Source organism: Aspergillus pseudotamarii, assembly GCF_009193445.1.
Source record: "Aspergillus pseudotamarii strain CBS 117625 unplaced genomic scaffold BDV38scaffold_27, whole genome shotgun sequence".
NCBI classification, from domain to species: Eukaryota; Fungi; Ascomycota; class Eurotiomycetes; order Eurotiales; family Aspergillaceae; genus Aspergillus; species Aspergillus pseudotamarii.
The window spans coordinates 255736-269179 of NW_022475041.1; the positions used below are offsets into that span (position 1 = coordinate 255736).

Sequence of the window (13444 nt, forward strand, 5' to 3'; positions counted from 1 at the left end):
GTAATGCACCCCTCATATGAGGTCTCCTCTCAAATCCTCAGGGTTTAACTGCCAGTGTCTTGGCTAATATCAATATAAACAACGCAGACTAAGAAAAGAAGACCCAGGTGGAAAATTCCACCATTTACCATGATGCTATGGTGTGTTCTATGCAGCTAAATTTAAAGTTGTGGGGTCTTATTCGTGGGGTTTTCGGCGGTAGTCGCAGGAGACAATTCATCCGTGTCTTGGCTTGGGAGCTGCGTGTATCATGGTGAAAATAACCGAGGCTAGTGTATATAAAAGATCGTAGAGCACATAGCTAGCTATCAAGGGGAGTAAAAATCCAGATTAGCCATTATACTAGTCGAATTATCGCTCCTCACGATGAGAGCATCTTTATTCCTCCTCGCCTCTACGGTAGGCACAACAGTGGCGGCCAGTAGCAACTACACCGAATGGATGGCTACATCTTGGCTGTCGAAATCAGTGCCCCTATCCCGGAACTACGCTTATGGAGTTCTCTACCGAGGCATTGAATTTGCACATAACAAAACCAACAACCCTGAGTATCTTGACTTCGTGGAGTCTCAACTATCCGGCGTTGTGAGTGATTCCGGCGAGTTGATCAACTATAACCTCAGTGACAAGATCTCTCTTGATGATCTGCGGATTGGTACAAACTTTCTGGCTGCTTGGGCCGCCACTGGCCAAGAGAGGTTTAAGCTAGGTGCCGATACTCTCCGACGACAGATCGATTTAACCCCCCGCAATGAGGGAGGCGGGCTTTGGCATCGGGACCCCACCTATCCAAACCAGATGTGGCTGGATGGGATCTACATGTCAACGAACTTCTACGCGCTGTACACCGCATGGTTTGATGCAGACAACAGCACTGCCTGGGATGATATCATGCTCCAGTTTGACTTGATCGAGGAGCATTGTTTGCGAGAGGATGGGTTGCTTGTCCACGGGTTTGATTACAGTAAAACTGCTGTCTGGGCCGGTATGTCTAAACAAGTCAAAGCAATCGCTCTTGCGCCCCCTCCCAGTGTCTGTTAATTTTATAAGGCAAGGGAATAACCATTACTTGCAGATCCCGAAACTGGTGCTGCACCACTCGTCTGGAATCGCGCCCTAGGATGGTATTTCATGTCCCTTGTGGATATCCTGGATTACTTCCCCAAGTCTCACCCAGGCTGGGAGACCAATCTGAGCCGATTCCAGAAACTTGCGCAAGCCCTTAAACAGGCTCAGGATGAAAGTGGTGGGTGGTGGTTGATCATGAACGACCAATACCCGAGCGACCCTAGAAACTACATTGAGAGTAGTGGGTCTGCGATGTTCACATATGGATTCTTGAAGGGCATGCGGAATGGATTCCTAGACAAGGGCGAGTACTCGCAGGTCGCCGACAACGGGTATCAGTTGTTGCTTGACAGGTTTGTGAGTAAGAATGATAACGGGACGTTGAACTGGGAGGGCACAGTGGAGGTGGGAAGTCTAAGCAGCAACGGCAGCTTTGAGGTAAGCTCCGATGTTCACTGTGGACTGAAATGCCGAATGTGAATTTGACTGACCGGATGCAGTACTACATATCTGTTCCCGTTGTGCAGAATGACGTTAAGGGTGCAGGGCCGTTTATGTATGCAAGCTATGAACTTGAGGCATATTAATCCACGGCGGCCAAGGAGAGATGAAAGATCCTGAATATGATGAATCATATTCGGGAAATAGAAACTGTAGAGAAGGCCTCAGGCGTAAGAGGTGAATTTACTGTACATATGCAGCAATACACAGAGCTTTACTGATTTGGACTGTTCGATGCTGGCTCCTGATTCTGATCCAACTTGAATTTCGTAGCAAGGTCCTTTCTTGTGCCATTTAGTATTTATACATATTTTTGGTTTGTTGATTTGCACTAATTCGCGTTAGCATTCAACTCCCCGATCTTCTCCTATTTCTAGCAAAGCCGCGTAGTAACCTCAATATACGTACTCTTCTTTCAATTAACGCTTATAGTATAGACACCGAAAGGTAATCAATAGCCAAAGTAGTTCTTTTCTTAGACCCAATAGTTGTTTACTGCTCGCCTCTTGGATCTCTTGGCAAGCCACAATCCACTGGCTTCCTGATGTTGATCGCTGCAATGCAAGTCAAAGTGCCGCAAATAATTGTATAGATAGCCCAAAACGCGCATTGACTTTGTCCTTGAACACCCTACAGTCCTGATAAGGAGGCGAGCTGACCAGTATGACCGCCTCGGTTAATGACACAGGTGGTGGCGCACTAGCCATATCCATCAGGCCAGTATGTCTGTCTAGCTGCTGATTTAGAATATTCAGCTGGCTTTCTAGCTTCAACAATGGTCGTGCTTGAGGGCTGGCAACCAGCTGGTTTAGGGCTGTTTCAACAGATTTGAGCTCCAAGTTCAGTGCCTTGATCTCATCATGCTTTCCAATGAGCTTTTCCTCCCCCATCGAATAGCTGATGTTTTATATCCTTCTCCCTCTTTCTAAGGGATGTCACCTTGTGACCTATTTCCGTACCGGACAGGAACTCATGAAGCTCGTCCTCTACACTATCGATTCTTTCCTCTAATTTCGAGTTCAGCTCAAGGTCGCGTGGAAGAAACACGTGGCGATCGATGAAATACGCTATCAACTGCTTTTCCGCGTGACATGCATTGTATTGACCATCCTTACCCTGATCACAGCTATGGGAAGCTAGAACATGATCCACTACCTCCGAGATATAAAGAACATCATCCGTCCACTGTCGACCGTCAACCCTGAGGGACTGCACGGAACTGTGCGACCATCCGCTCATAGCGCCAATAGACGGAAATTTTCCACCGCGCTCTAAACGCGCCACCGTCTTAGAGCTGCTGCTGATTGGATACTCTTCAATTGGGCCGCGTAATAGTAACGAGCCCTGCATTGGGGAGGGCGTGAAAGAGTAGGATTCAGAGAGTGATAACGTGGGAGGGGTCCCAAAGACAATCTCTGACTTCCTGTTCTCTCCGCTCAAGAGGCGTACAATTTCCTGACGATCAATATCCCTTCTGAATGTGTCCTCGGTATAGCCTAGCCGTGGATTCAATGGAGATGTCACGCTACCTCTGGTACGCCTGTATCTCTCGGTCCGGTTTTTGTAATAGTCTCGAGCAAAGTCAACAGCTAGTCGATTCTCGCTATCCCGAATATGCTTGTCTGCGCCGTTCTGCAGTAGAACCTTTACATTTTCGGCCCAACCAAAGAGTGCTGCTTCCATAAGGGCACTTCTCCCACCGTTGTCAACAGCATTCACATCAGCCCCGTATTTAAGGAGAAGTGACACCATCTCCGAACTCGGCTCAGATGCTGCGCTGATAAGGGTTGTTTTACTATCGTGATCTCGCCCTCGAATAAACAGCTGGGCCTCACTAGAAGTCTCCAAGTAGTCCTTTACCGCTCTTTTATTTCCATTGGCACAGTCGCTTATTGCATCCAGAATCCGCTTTTGTTCAAATGGCTCGATGCCATGTCCTGGATTGATGGTAACCATTTCCTTGGAATCTTCGTTGATATCGGCGTATGACTCTCCCCTCTGTGCTGCAATCGTAGCCTTCTGCGCCAACTCGTTTGCCAGATGATCAACATCATCATTCTCGGTATCACTATCATCGGATGCACAAATATTGGTATATCGTCCGCGTCGCTTGTCGATTTCATACGCAACCTGACCACGTTCATTCATGGGGAAGCAGCAAAGGTAGCTCTCCATCTTCTCGCAATGTGAATATCTCAACTTGCTCGTGTTCCAGTTTACGCCGTGGTGATGAATTGCTTCGCAGAATGGACATCGAACGTAGTAGGAGCTCGCATTCTACCAGATAACGTCGGCTTCAGGGAAGGTTTTCATCGTGGAAGAATACTAATGCACGGTGGAAGAGATAGTGTTGTTGTTGAAGTCTGCCTTAGAATAAGTAGACGAGAGATGTGTATACCAGATGGATCCGCTTGTTTGAAGAAATTGAAGCACTGGGCGGAGGGGGTGGTGGGAGAGATATGACATTGTGCTCACAGCCTTGCCATTTCGCCTACCAACCACAAGGCTGTACTAGCCGCCCACGGAGGGGGGTATTGTACGAGGCTCCCATGGGTCAGTTTCACTGAAGTAGTAGTTAATCATACGTGGTTTTATAGGTTATAAGTCCCTCTAGCAGCAGGATGCTAGGAAACAGGTGAACTGCAGTTTGTAATAGCACAGAGATGCGTGGCCATCTCACTAAATCATTACGATAAAGCACAGATATATCGTACTTTCTATTTATGATTAGCCTACAACGCCAACGTGTGGCTTCCCCGTTCTACGGTTTTTTTTTTTTTTTTTTTTTTTTAACTTAATTCGATCATTTTGTCACACCCGAGGCGTTCCTCAGAATAGGGAGTTCCATGGCACACGCTGTAAGATGACAACATATTCTGCCAGTATTACAGGATATGTCAGGGCTTGGGTTTTGTTAATAGGCTGGAGGGATCTTCAGTGGGTCCAAGTCCAGGAAAAAAGCGAAGACAAGATCATGCATGTTTCGGCTGAGCATATGGAATTGCTCTTGTAGGCTTGTAATACTCAGACTAGATGACATCTCAGCGCAGAGTCAAAGTAGCTTCGCTGCTCTACACACTGCATACTGGAATGGGCATCCTGGTTCAGAGCAGTTGTTACGTGAAAAAGTTATAGATGTAGATATTGCCGCCAAGGGTTATATGCTGGCGTCGCCTGTGAGTCCTTCAACTGGAGATACTGCGATTTTCAACTGGCTCACCCAAAGCGGAGCCTGCCTGGCAATTGTATCTCAGGGAGACTATATAGTCTTGCATTGGATTGAATAATGCCATGCTAAGCACGCGTTATATTCAGGGAAAAGCTGTGTCGTGGTTCTTCAAATATGTATCCAATCTGCTGCGATTACACAACAGTACCAATCTGCACTTTAGAGCTAGATGCATTATGCCCCTATCATAAAGAAAGGAACTGTGGCCTTGTGGTGCTATCCATATCCCCTTCTAGTCTTAAGATATCAACCAAGGAGCAACATGTTGCTCTCTCAAAGTAGGAGACGTCTGCACTTGTCACATGAAGATGAGTTGACCTCTGGCCTCTTGATATGTCTTACCATTGCACAATCGTGCCGTTAGCAAAGGAACGAGGCACGGTCGTGATAATGTCATGTCCTGGTCTAGGTGTAGGCGAATAGTCGCTCTTTAGAACAAAAGGGTGAATACGCTCCATAATTGTGTTAGGGTTTTCATACCTCAAACCACCACCAGGAATTGAGTCCGAAAAAGACAGGCAAGCAAAGCGATGTCTGCCTGATTATTTTCGTGACCTCCGAGGTGTGATTGGTCATTTCCTGCCAAGACGTTTAGTCTGACGTCCGCTCCTTCCGGGTTACCCGATCAAGTAATCCGTAAAATGACCGAGGCTTGGCCCTCGTGTTCCGCCGTCCGAGATTACACCCTATATCGTGTTTTTCCATGTCAAAAGCATCGCCGTTTTCCCTTTACCCAATAGACAATCGTGTTCAGAAATGGTATCAGAGTGCATTGTATATCGTACTATGCGGCATAGTTTCCTAAACCGTAACTCATTTCTCGCCGAAAGTAGCATTATAGGATCCGTTCACTCCCTATTGATCGAGAGACCCGAGATCCAGCTCCTCGCTTACTGCTCTTGCAAGGATGTGACGAAGCTAGACGCCTGGTAGATGGAAGAGTCTAAGCCACCATGATGTGGGGCCCAGGCCACACAAGAAAGAGTCAAGCGATTATACTGTTCGGTTATGTTGGATATATGCCCATTAATGCTGGCTAGGCTCTTAAATTATTGTACGACCTCATGATTTCCTTCATGATATAACTTTCGATTTCATTTTCTTTTTGTTTGTCATGCCAAGCTGGCTCCAACACTCGGACCGCACAGCCAAGCCTCTGTGGCTTTGTTTGTCCTGCACGGTCGACGCCATCGGGCCTGAGCACTGAATTATCCATTCGGAACGGTCTAGCTCACTGATCCTGGTAAGTTTTAATTCCTACCGATTTGTCAGACTTCCAATCAAGTCACCCACAGGCGCAACAGTTGTAGAACCCGACACTATGGCCCCTGGTCCCGGCTTGGGCTGTGATGGGAGGGAGTATGGCTTGCAGCATGGCGACAGTTCAATCTAGTATGTCCGTGTGATATGCCCTTGGCAATATGCTTGTTTTGCGCCATGTCAAACTTGGCTTGTCACAGATACTCCTTGGCCGGCGCCACCGTTGTGAATAGCTATATGCAATAAATGGAGGCAGGGTTATGAAGCTCAGCATAAAGGCTACGCGGCTAGTCGTGATAGCAAGAAACGGTGTTACTCCCGGCTAGACGTTTAAGATATTATCAGACTTGGCGTATCATTGTGCGCAAGGTAGAGCTCTACAGTAGCCCCAACTCAATCAAGGGAATGACAAGAAAACAATAAAGCAGGGTGTTAGAAACGAAACTGACTTGGGTAAGAAAGAAGGCAACCCAAATGAAACCACATTCGGGGGGTGGGTATAAGTGATATACATGCAGCCAACTCGACGTTTATTATATTTCTCTCCTTCGTATCGCTCAAGCCTTGACTTCGGTGGTACTGTCGTCGCTCTCGAAGGGCTTGCCGGTGGTCGGGACCGTAGCGCTCTCGCGACGGATCGCCTCCTCGAGGTACTCCGACTTTAGCTGACCGTGTTTATCGTAGCGGTACGGTTCTTTGATCGAGATGGTGACCGCGTTGAATACGTTCGTAGACTTCTTGAAGATGTTGTCCATCTCTTCCAGGGAGCGGTATCGGGTTTCCGGGAAGAAGAAGTACACACAGGGAAACATGAATGCATTTCTGATATTGTCAGTTTAGAACCACGTTTGCGGACACAGGGCACTCTTACATAACTGCGAAGATGACATAGGTCTTGTATCCGATGTTGGTGAATGACACCGGTGTAATCATCACGACCATGAAGTTGAAGATCCAGTTCGCGCTATAAGTCGTTTAGTGTGGCTGTCATATTAAGATCTCACGGGTGATGCCACATAGGCTCTTACCTGGTCGCTAGTGCGTTGGTTGGTGCACGAATTCGCAGTGGGACAATCTCAGCCGGGTATAACCAGGTCATTCCAAGCCAACCGATGGCAAAGAAGGTGTTGAAGACGAAGAGGAACACGGCTTGTCCAATACCGGCTTGGCTGTCCCCGAGGTGTGTCAACCGGTAGTTGGTACCCGCCAGCACAGCCATGGAGATAGACATGCCCGCGGCCTGAGCAACGATCGGTGTTAGCTGCAGCAATACTACCAAAGACAGACAGGGGCTGGGCTACGTACTCCAAAGAGCATGAGTGGCCGACGTCCAGCCTTTTCGATGATGAAAATCGGGATAAACGCAGCCATGAGATATTCGGTGCCATTGCAGGCGGCCAGCAACTTTGGCAAATTGCCCTCGCCCAGACCAATTTCGCTGTACAGAGATGGAGCCTAAGAAACTGTCTTAGTACCCATGTAGCAAATACCAGGAGCATGGGCGATATCTCACATAGTACGTGATAAGGTTAATGCCGGATATCTGCTGGAACATCTGATTGACATACGCGAGTGCCACGCGATGGAATTCGCGGTACTCGCTCATATCAAACAAACTTCGGTAAGAACCTTTCGACATTTCCTTGACGGTCTCCTGAATAGATCTGAACTCATTCACAATATAGGGGTCATCACGTGGCTTTTCATTAAGGTATTCAAGGATTTCCAAAGCCTCATCGTTGCGGCCCTGCATCACCAGCCACCGCGGAGATTCGGGCAGATTCATAATCGAGATGAAAATCACCACGGCGAAAAGAATCTGGAAGGCCAGTGGAAACCGCCATGCCACCTCACTATTTGGGATAAAGGAAAATCCTAACCCACAGCGATGAGCAATTCTTCCGTTATGTGGCAGTGGATTAGGTGGAACTCACCGTAATTGATCCAGTAACTGAGTGTAATGCCTCCCGTGATGAGCATACCCTCAATCATCACCAGTTTTCCACGATCATGGGCTTTGGCTGACTCGGACTGCCATGTAGGAACCGTACTCGTGTTCATACCGTTCCCGATACCAGTGATAATCCGACCGATAATAAAGTGTGGCAAATGAAACGCGGTTGCTTGCAATAAGGCCCCAGTCGCCATCGTGCAACAACCGAGGAAGATCGTTTTTCGTCGACCGAGTGGATTTCCGATAAAGATAGTCAAGATGGAGCCACAGAAGCATCCCAAATTGTAAGACGCGACGGCAATGCCCTGGTTCAAACTGCGCTGCGATTTCAAAGCTTGGTCGATGCCCTCAGCCTTGTCATTGATGTCGGGGAAGTATTTGATAAAGGACGGAAGGTCCAGCAGACCACCAGTGACACCCTGATCATATCCGAAAAGCCTGTTTGCGATACCCATCAGTTGCGAGACCGGACATTATGCGACAGAGGCGGCGCCGTACAAGAAATCAAGACTGCCCAGCGAACTGATAGCCAGATTCAGCTGTCTGCCTCTAAATCCAAAGAACTTCGGTAACCCAAACATGTTGTTCAAGTACAGCACCGATGGCCGAATTTGAAGTTTGGACAAAAAATACTGGGACCTGGCGAAAGAGCGCGCAGCTACTAGTAATAGTTATTTAAATGTAGTATTCAACCACACCACCCCCCCATCCGCGCTCTCGGCTTGATCAATGCGGTAATCCGAGACCACAAAATTTCTCCAGGACATGGGAAAGGCCAAGATACGGGGAAAGACGCCATGCTTTGCGGGGATTGGACGTGCCATTGTGGCCGGCCTGGGGAAGTGGCTTGCCAGGCTAAATGGTACCTAGACGAAAAGAGTAGTTCGTACTTTTCGGAATCACAATCAGGACCAGCTATCCATGACGTACAAACCCTTGGCAATGGGAGAGAAATCCTTGGCGGAAGGAATGTGGTAATATAACTCTCTCCTACCATTAGTCGAAGGAAGTCTTAGGGCTTGGGGGCTAATTTACGAGCGAGTCTCGGCAGCCGTGAAATGGCTTGCCAAGGATGCAATGGCCTCACACAACCGACACCTATCAAATAACACCTTCTGCCGTTGGGAGGGGGCCTTGCCATACGAAATCCTTTCCCAACGACAAAAGTAACGGAATTAGTCCCATAAGAGCCCATCTCACGCTATACGTGCATCAAGTTGATTCCTCGGAGCTAGTCGTATATGCGACGAAGAGGCGGCGCACCAATCCCCTGGTTCCCGTTGCACGACACGCTGAGTCGCTCTCCAGAATCTGACAACTTTGCGGGATGTTAGTGGGTGGACTATCTGACATCCAACAACCGGTCCGATTACGCCCGTGGAGGTAAGCAGACAGGACATGCGATGAACTGATTGTAGTTAATCATGAAAAGGGATGCAACTGCGTATCCATGCTCTCTATAGCGAAGGGATGTAAAACTTATAAGACACCCCATGTGCTTGAAATTTGACTTCCTAAAAAGCAACCTTGGTAGCCTGTATCAATTTCTTGATAGCTCAGCCATGGCCTATAACAGACCTCCATACATTGAAAGTCCTATAAAGCTGCCAGTCTATCACGAACCCTTATCAGAGCACTTTCTAGATTTTCCATCATGTGAATACTTTGAAGCAGTCAGCTTAGACTGACAGGAAAGAAGCTTTCGTCTGGGGCGAGATATATATAGCCCTGTAGTGCCAAAATCCCACTAGGCCTTAGACTCAGAAGATCGAACAGGGATTCATTTCTGAAACACCAGCTTCTATCTTTCGCGTTGTGAAGAAAGACAGCTTGCTCATCGGGGAATATGGACAACACCCTAGAAAGATCATCCCCTCTTGCTGGTGCTAGAGACGTATAAGCCCTAGTAGTACCTGGACCTACTAATTCAGTATCTGAAACATATCTTGATCTAAAGCATCTAGGGAATACAAAAGCAGGAAACTACGCTGAAGGGGCTGCTTGGAGCACGGACCAAGATCCCCGGCTCCTCTACTATACATTGTTTCCAGCCTTAGAAGTCAAATTAATTAAAACTATTAAACTAACATAAAATTTAAGTACTTGTTTCCATTGTAAAGTAATTAAAGAAAGCAAAAGACTTATATAGGTGTTCTTTTTTAAAAAAAGAAGCTGCCTTAGCTAAAGCTAGTCTAAGGTCTGAAAAATGCATGCTCTTTCCACAGGTTCCTAAGGCCAGCATTAGCCACTCCCACAGCTACGCATTCCGACCAGCAGAACAACATATTCCTCGTGGATCTACTGCTCGTTTATGATTGTGTAAGCTGACCGGTAAAGGAAAGCGAACAATCCGGAATGTGTAACTTAATGCAACACACAGTGGACTAGTACCCAGCATCCCAAAACTGGGTAGGAAACTGTAGATTATATATTGTTACTGCAGAGACCTATTCGTAATTCAGCTTTTATTACAAGTGCAATTGTCGGAAATTGCATACATAATCGAGGCTACAACGACAGAAGTACTACCGCCTGATTCATAAAACCAGCTGCTAGCCTGCACTAAATACACGAGAACGGGGTTCAACTAATTACTCGAAAAAGAAAACCGATACGAGACGCAATATGGCCGAGGGGGCGCTGACTGAGGGTTAGTTGGGCTTGGAGACTGAATTCTAGAGGTCACCAAAACTTCGATAAAATGGAACCAATTTTGACCTCTAGGTTGCCAGCAATTACGCGTTCATTGTGATAAATTCTCAAAAACCGCTGCATTTTCGAGGGTTCAAGAGAGTATCACAGATGTTTCGTCTTCTATGGCTTGCTCGCGCCTTCATAACATTACCCAAGCCTGCTCAAGGGGCATATCGAAACCCTGACACGCCCTCCAAGTCACCTCGCTTCCCTTCGTCCACAAGGCGGTTCTGTCGCCTGAGGTAAAACGAAAAGACCAATGTCACAACGGTATATAGCATTTGCATCGCAATTGTAGCCCACATGCCAGGGAGATATCTCTGCAGACGCAACGTTAGTGCCAACGTGGAGGAGAAGAAGATTAAAGCGTCAGGAGGACACTCACCGGCGCATCCTGCGTCCGAAAAATAGTGGACCCCGCAATTCCCCCTGCAGCACCTACAGATATCATTGCGGCCGCGATAACACCGCGTTTCTCCACAGTTGGGATCTGGCTTTGCCCATATGATAGCGTCCCTGGTATATTCGCCTGTGTTCCGAACACGGCGATGAATAGACCGAAGTAACGAACGCCTGGTGGTCCGCTGTAGAGCGTGATGAGGAGCCCAACGACCGCGGAAAGCGATTGGGTCACCAGGATAGCCCAGCGGATTTTATACTTATCTGACAGCCAGGCCATAACCAGCGACATTATTACGGCGAAGACATATGGCGGTGACGAGAGTATTTGAGATAGGGCGTAGCTGAAGCCCATTCCTTCTCGGAGAATGATGGTTTTGAAGTAGGCAATTGAGTAGACACTTGAGGCGGCGATGAAGTACTGGATTGAACTATATACATGAGTTCAGATGAGTATATAGCGACGAGGGGTAGACGTTAGGGATGGGAGGACGTTACAAGATGATAATCTTCCAATCCCATATCATCACCATCGCCTCCTTAAAGCTGGGGTGTTTGTACTCTTTCTCCGACTTATCAACGGATAGTCGAGCGATTGCAATCTGTTTTTGTCGGGGCGTCAACCAGCTTGCTCTATCGGGAACTTTATAAGGTCAGCCTTGATTCTCACAGGGCTCAATAGTGTAGGTAAATGGAGCATACACTCCACGAGAAAAAACGCGGCTGCAATCCCGGCCACAATGGTCGCAATTCCCTCGATGATAAAGATCCACCGCCAACCCTGTGTGTATATTCCATCCCCAACTCGAATCAAAGAGAACACGTAGGCCAGGATCGGTCCGAATCCAGATGCAATCAGCGCGGCCATATAGAACAGTGAGACCCTCGTGGCCGTCTCATACTGCCGGTACCAGGATCCGATGATGAAGACTGCACCGGGGAAGACTGCCTAATGTTACTATATGTAGGTGATATCATTGGGAATAGAATCATACGTCCAGCCTCGAAGATCCCTAGCAACGCACGACAGACGGTTAAGGTCTTCCAGCTATGAACAAAGCCCATCCCGAGGACACAAGCGCCCCATGATACAATCAGGAAGCTCAGCCACACCCTGGCACCAATACGGCGGATGACGAGGTTCGATGGGATTTCGAATAAGCCATATCCTGATATTGGTTAGATGTATCTAGCACTCCACGAGGACGAGTTGCGCCTACCGATGAAAAAGACAAGAAGCGCGATGTTGTATCGTGATCTGTGAACATTAGGTTCCAACAATTCTGTGATCCATCCGTATAACCCACCCTTGTGAAAGCTGAATATCCGCTCCGAGGCCGGCAATGTAAGCGGAGGATATGTTTGTACGGTCTAATAGCGAGAGTCCGAAGATGGTGCATAGCATTGGGAACACGCGCCAGTCAATTGTTCGTCTAAGCAGTTGTTAGTCCATCCATGAACAAGAGCCGTGAGTGATATACTTACACAAGCTTTTTTTCCTCCTCCTTCGTCCACTGTGGAACACGATCAGCGTCTCCGTCATTGATCAAACCTATGACCTTAAGTGGATGGGAACCCGCATCCTCAATCTCTTCTGCTGAGCTGTCTTTGTTTTTCATTCTGGCAGAGGATATACAGGAACCTTTCGCGGGTTTTAGGTCAAAAGAAAGGATTCAACAAACCTCAGTTTCATTTTTCCCTTCCTAGCTGATCGGCGGTTCAAGTAGTCTTGCCACCCCCCATAGTATTGACGGCCTACATAGCTACCCTCGGCCCCACGGCTATACCTCCTCATTGCCACTCAGTCTAGGACATATAGCAGCTGCCATAAGCGAAGAGCCTACATAGTAACCCCTCCTGGTTAGGTTTGTCCCCTTTACCCCACGGGGTAGATAACCGCATTGGTGGAGCTGCGTATCGCGAGTCTTTTGGAGCCAATCTATGCATTGATCAGGGCTAGGCCTTCCAGACGATCCTGATACGGGGAACCCCGCACAAAATATCTAGCACACCAGTATAAAAATACACGCACAAGTGATGATTGGCAGTGCCGAGCATTTAGGTTGCTCCACAGTAGGGTCCGGCATTTAACTATCACGGAGATGCGGGGTAGGGTGTAGGGACCTTAGAGTTCATGCACAGAGCATCTAGGGACTTCGTGGAGATTACTATTCGTCAAGTGCTACCTCCCTCACCATTTCCATACAATCCTGTTCAGCAAAGCCAAGGTAGCGTATCTCTTCTATAATTTGCTTTAGCACCCACAAACGCATTAAGCGACTCTAGTCTATCACCACGCTTAACATGAGGGCCTATGGATACAACTTCAACTACTTACG

The 13444-nt window shown here is 47.7% G+C and overlaps 4 protein-coding genes across 4 annotated transcripts; 1 reads left to right on the plus strand and 3 right to left on the minus strand.

Annotated features, from left to right (window-relative positions):
• Positions 1 to 366: 366 nt before the first annotated feature.
• BDV38DRAFT_292915 (glycoside hydrolase family 88/105 protein) lies at positions 367 to 1655 on the plus strand (the record flags this gene model as incomplete). Its single annotated transcript, XM_032062120.1, has 3 exons — positions 367 to 985; positions 1076 to 1506; positions 1569 to 1655. 3 exons carry the CDS (start codon positions 367 to 369, stop codon positions 1653 to 1655), a joined length of 1137 nt encoding a protein of 378 aa, XP_031913532.1.
• A 480-nt stretch (positions 1656 to 2135) lies between these two features.
• Positions 2136 to 3744, minus strand: BDV38DRAFT_292916 (ankyrin repeat domain-containing protein; the record flags this gene model as incomplete). Its single annotated transcript, XM_032062121.1, has 2 exons — positions 2136 to 2450; positions 2509 to 3744. 2 exons carry the CDS (start codon positions 3742 to 3744, stop codon positions 2136 to 2138), a joined length of 1551 nt encoding a protein of 516 aa, XP_031913533.1.
• Positions 3745 to 6359: 2615 nt separating this feature from the next.
• Positions 6360 to 8623, minus strand: BDV38DRAFT_246809 (sugar porter family MFS transporter). Its single transcript, XM_032054602.1, has 7 exons — positions 8511 to 8623; positions 7993 to 8450; positions 7572 to 7933; positions 7364 to 7513; positions 7087 to 7298; positions 6930 to 7022; positions 6360 to 6880 (listed from the first exon to the last, which is right to left on the minus strand). The coding sequence occupies exons 1-7, from the start codon at positions 8591 to 8593 to the stop codon at positions 6616 to 6618; spliced, it is 1623 nt and encodes a 540-aa protein (XP_031913534.1). The 5' UTR covers positions 8594 to 8623; the 3' UTR covers positions 6360 to 6615.
• Positions 8624 to 10867: 2244 nt separating this feature from the next.
• Positions 10868 to 12724, minus strand: BDV38DRAFT_271320 (major facilitator superfamily domain-containing protein; the record flags this gene model as incomplete). Its single annotated transcript, XM_032057291.1, has 7 exons — positions 10868 to 11026; positions 11092 to 11536; positions 11604 to 11748; positions 11808 to 12050; positions 12162 to 12274; positions 12413 to 12538; positions 12591 to 12724. 7 exons carry the CDS (start codon positions 12722 to 12724, stop codon positions 10868 to 10870), a joined length of 1365 nt encoding a protein of 454 aa, XP_031913535.1.
• Positions 12725 to 13444: the final 720 nt, after the last annotated feature.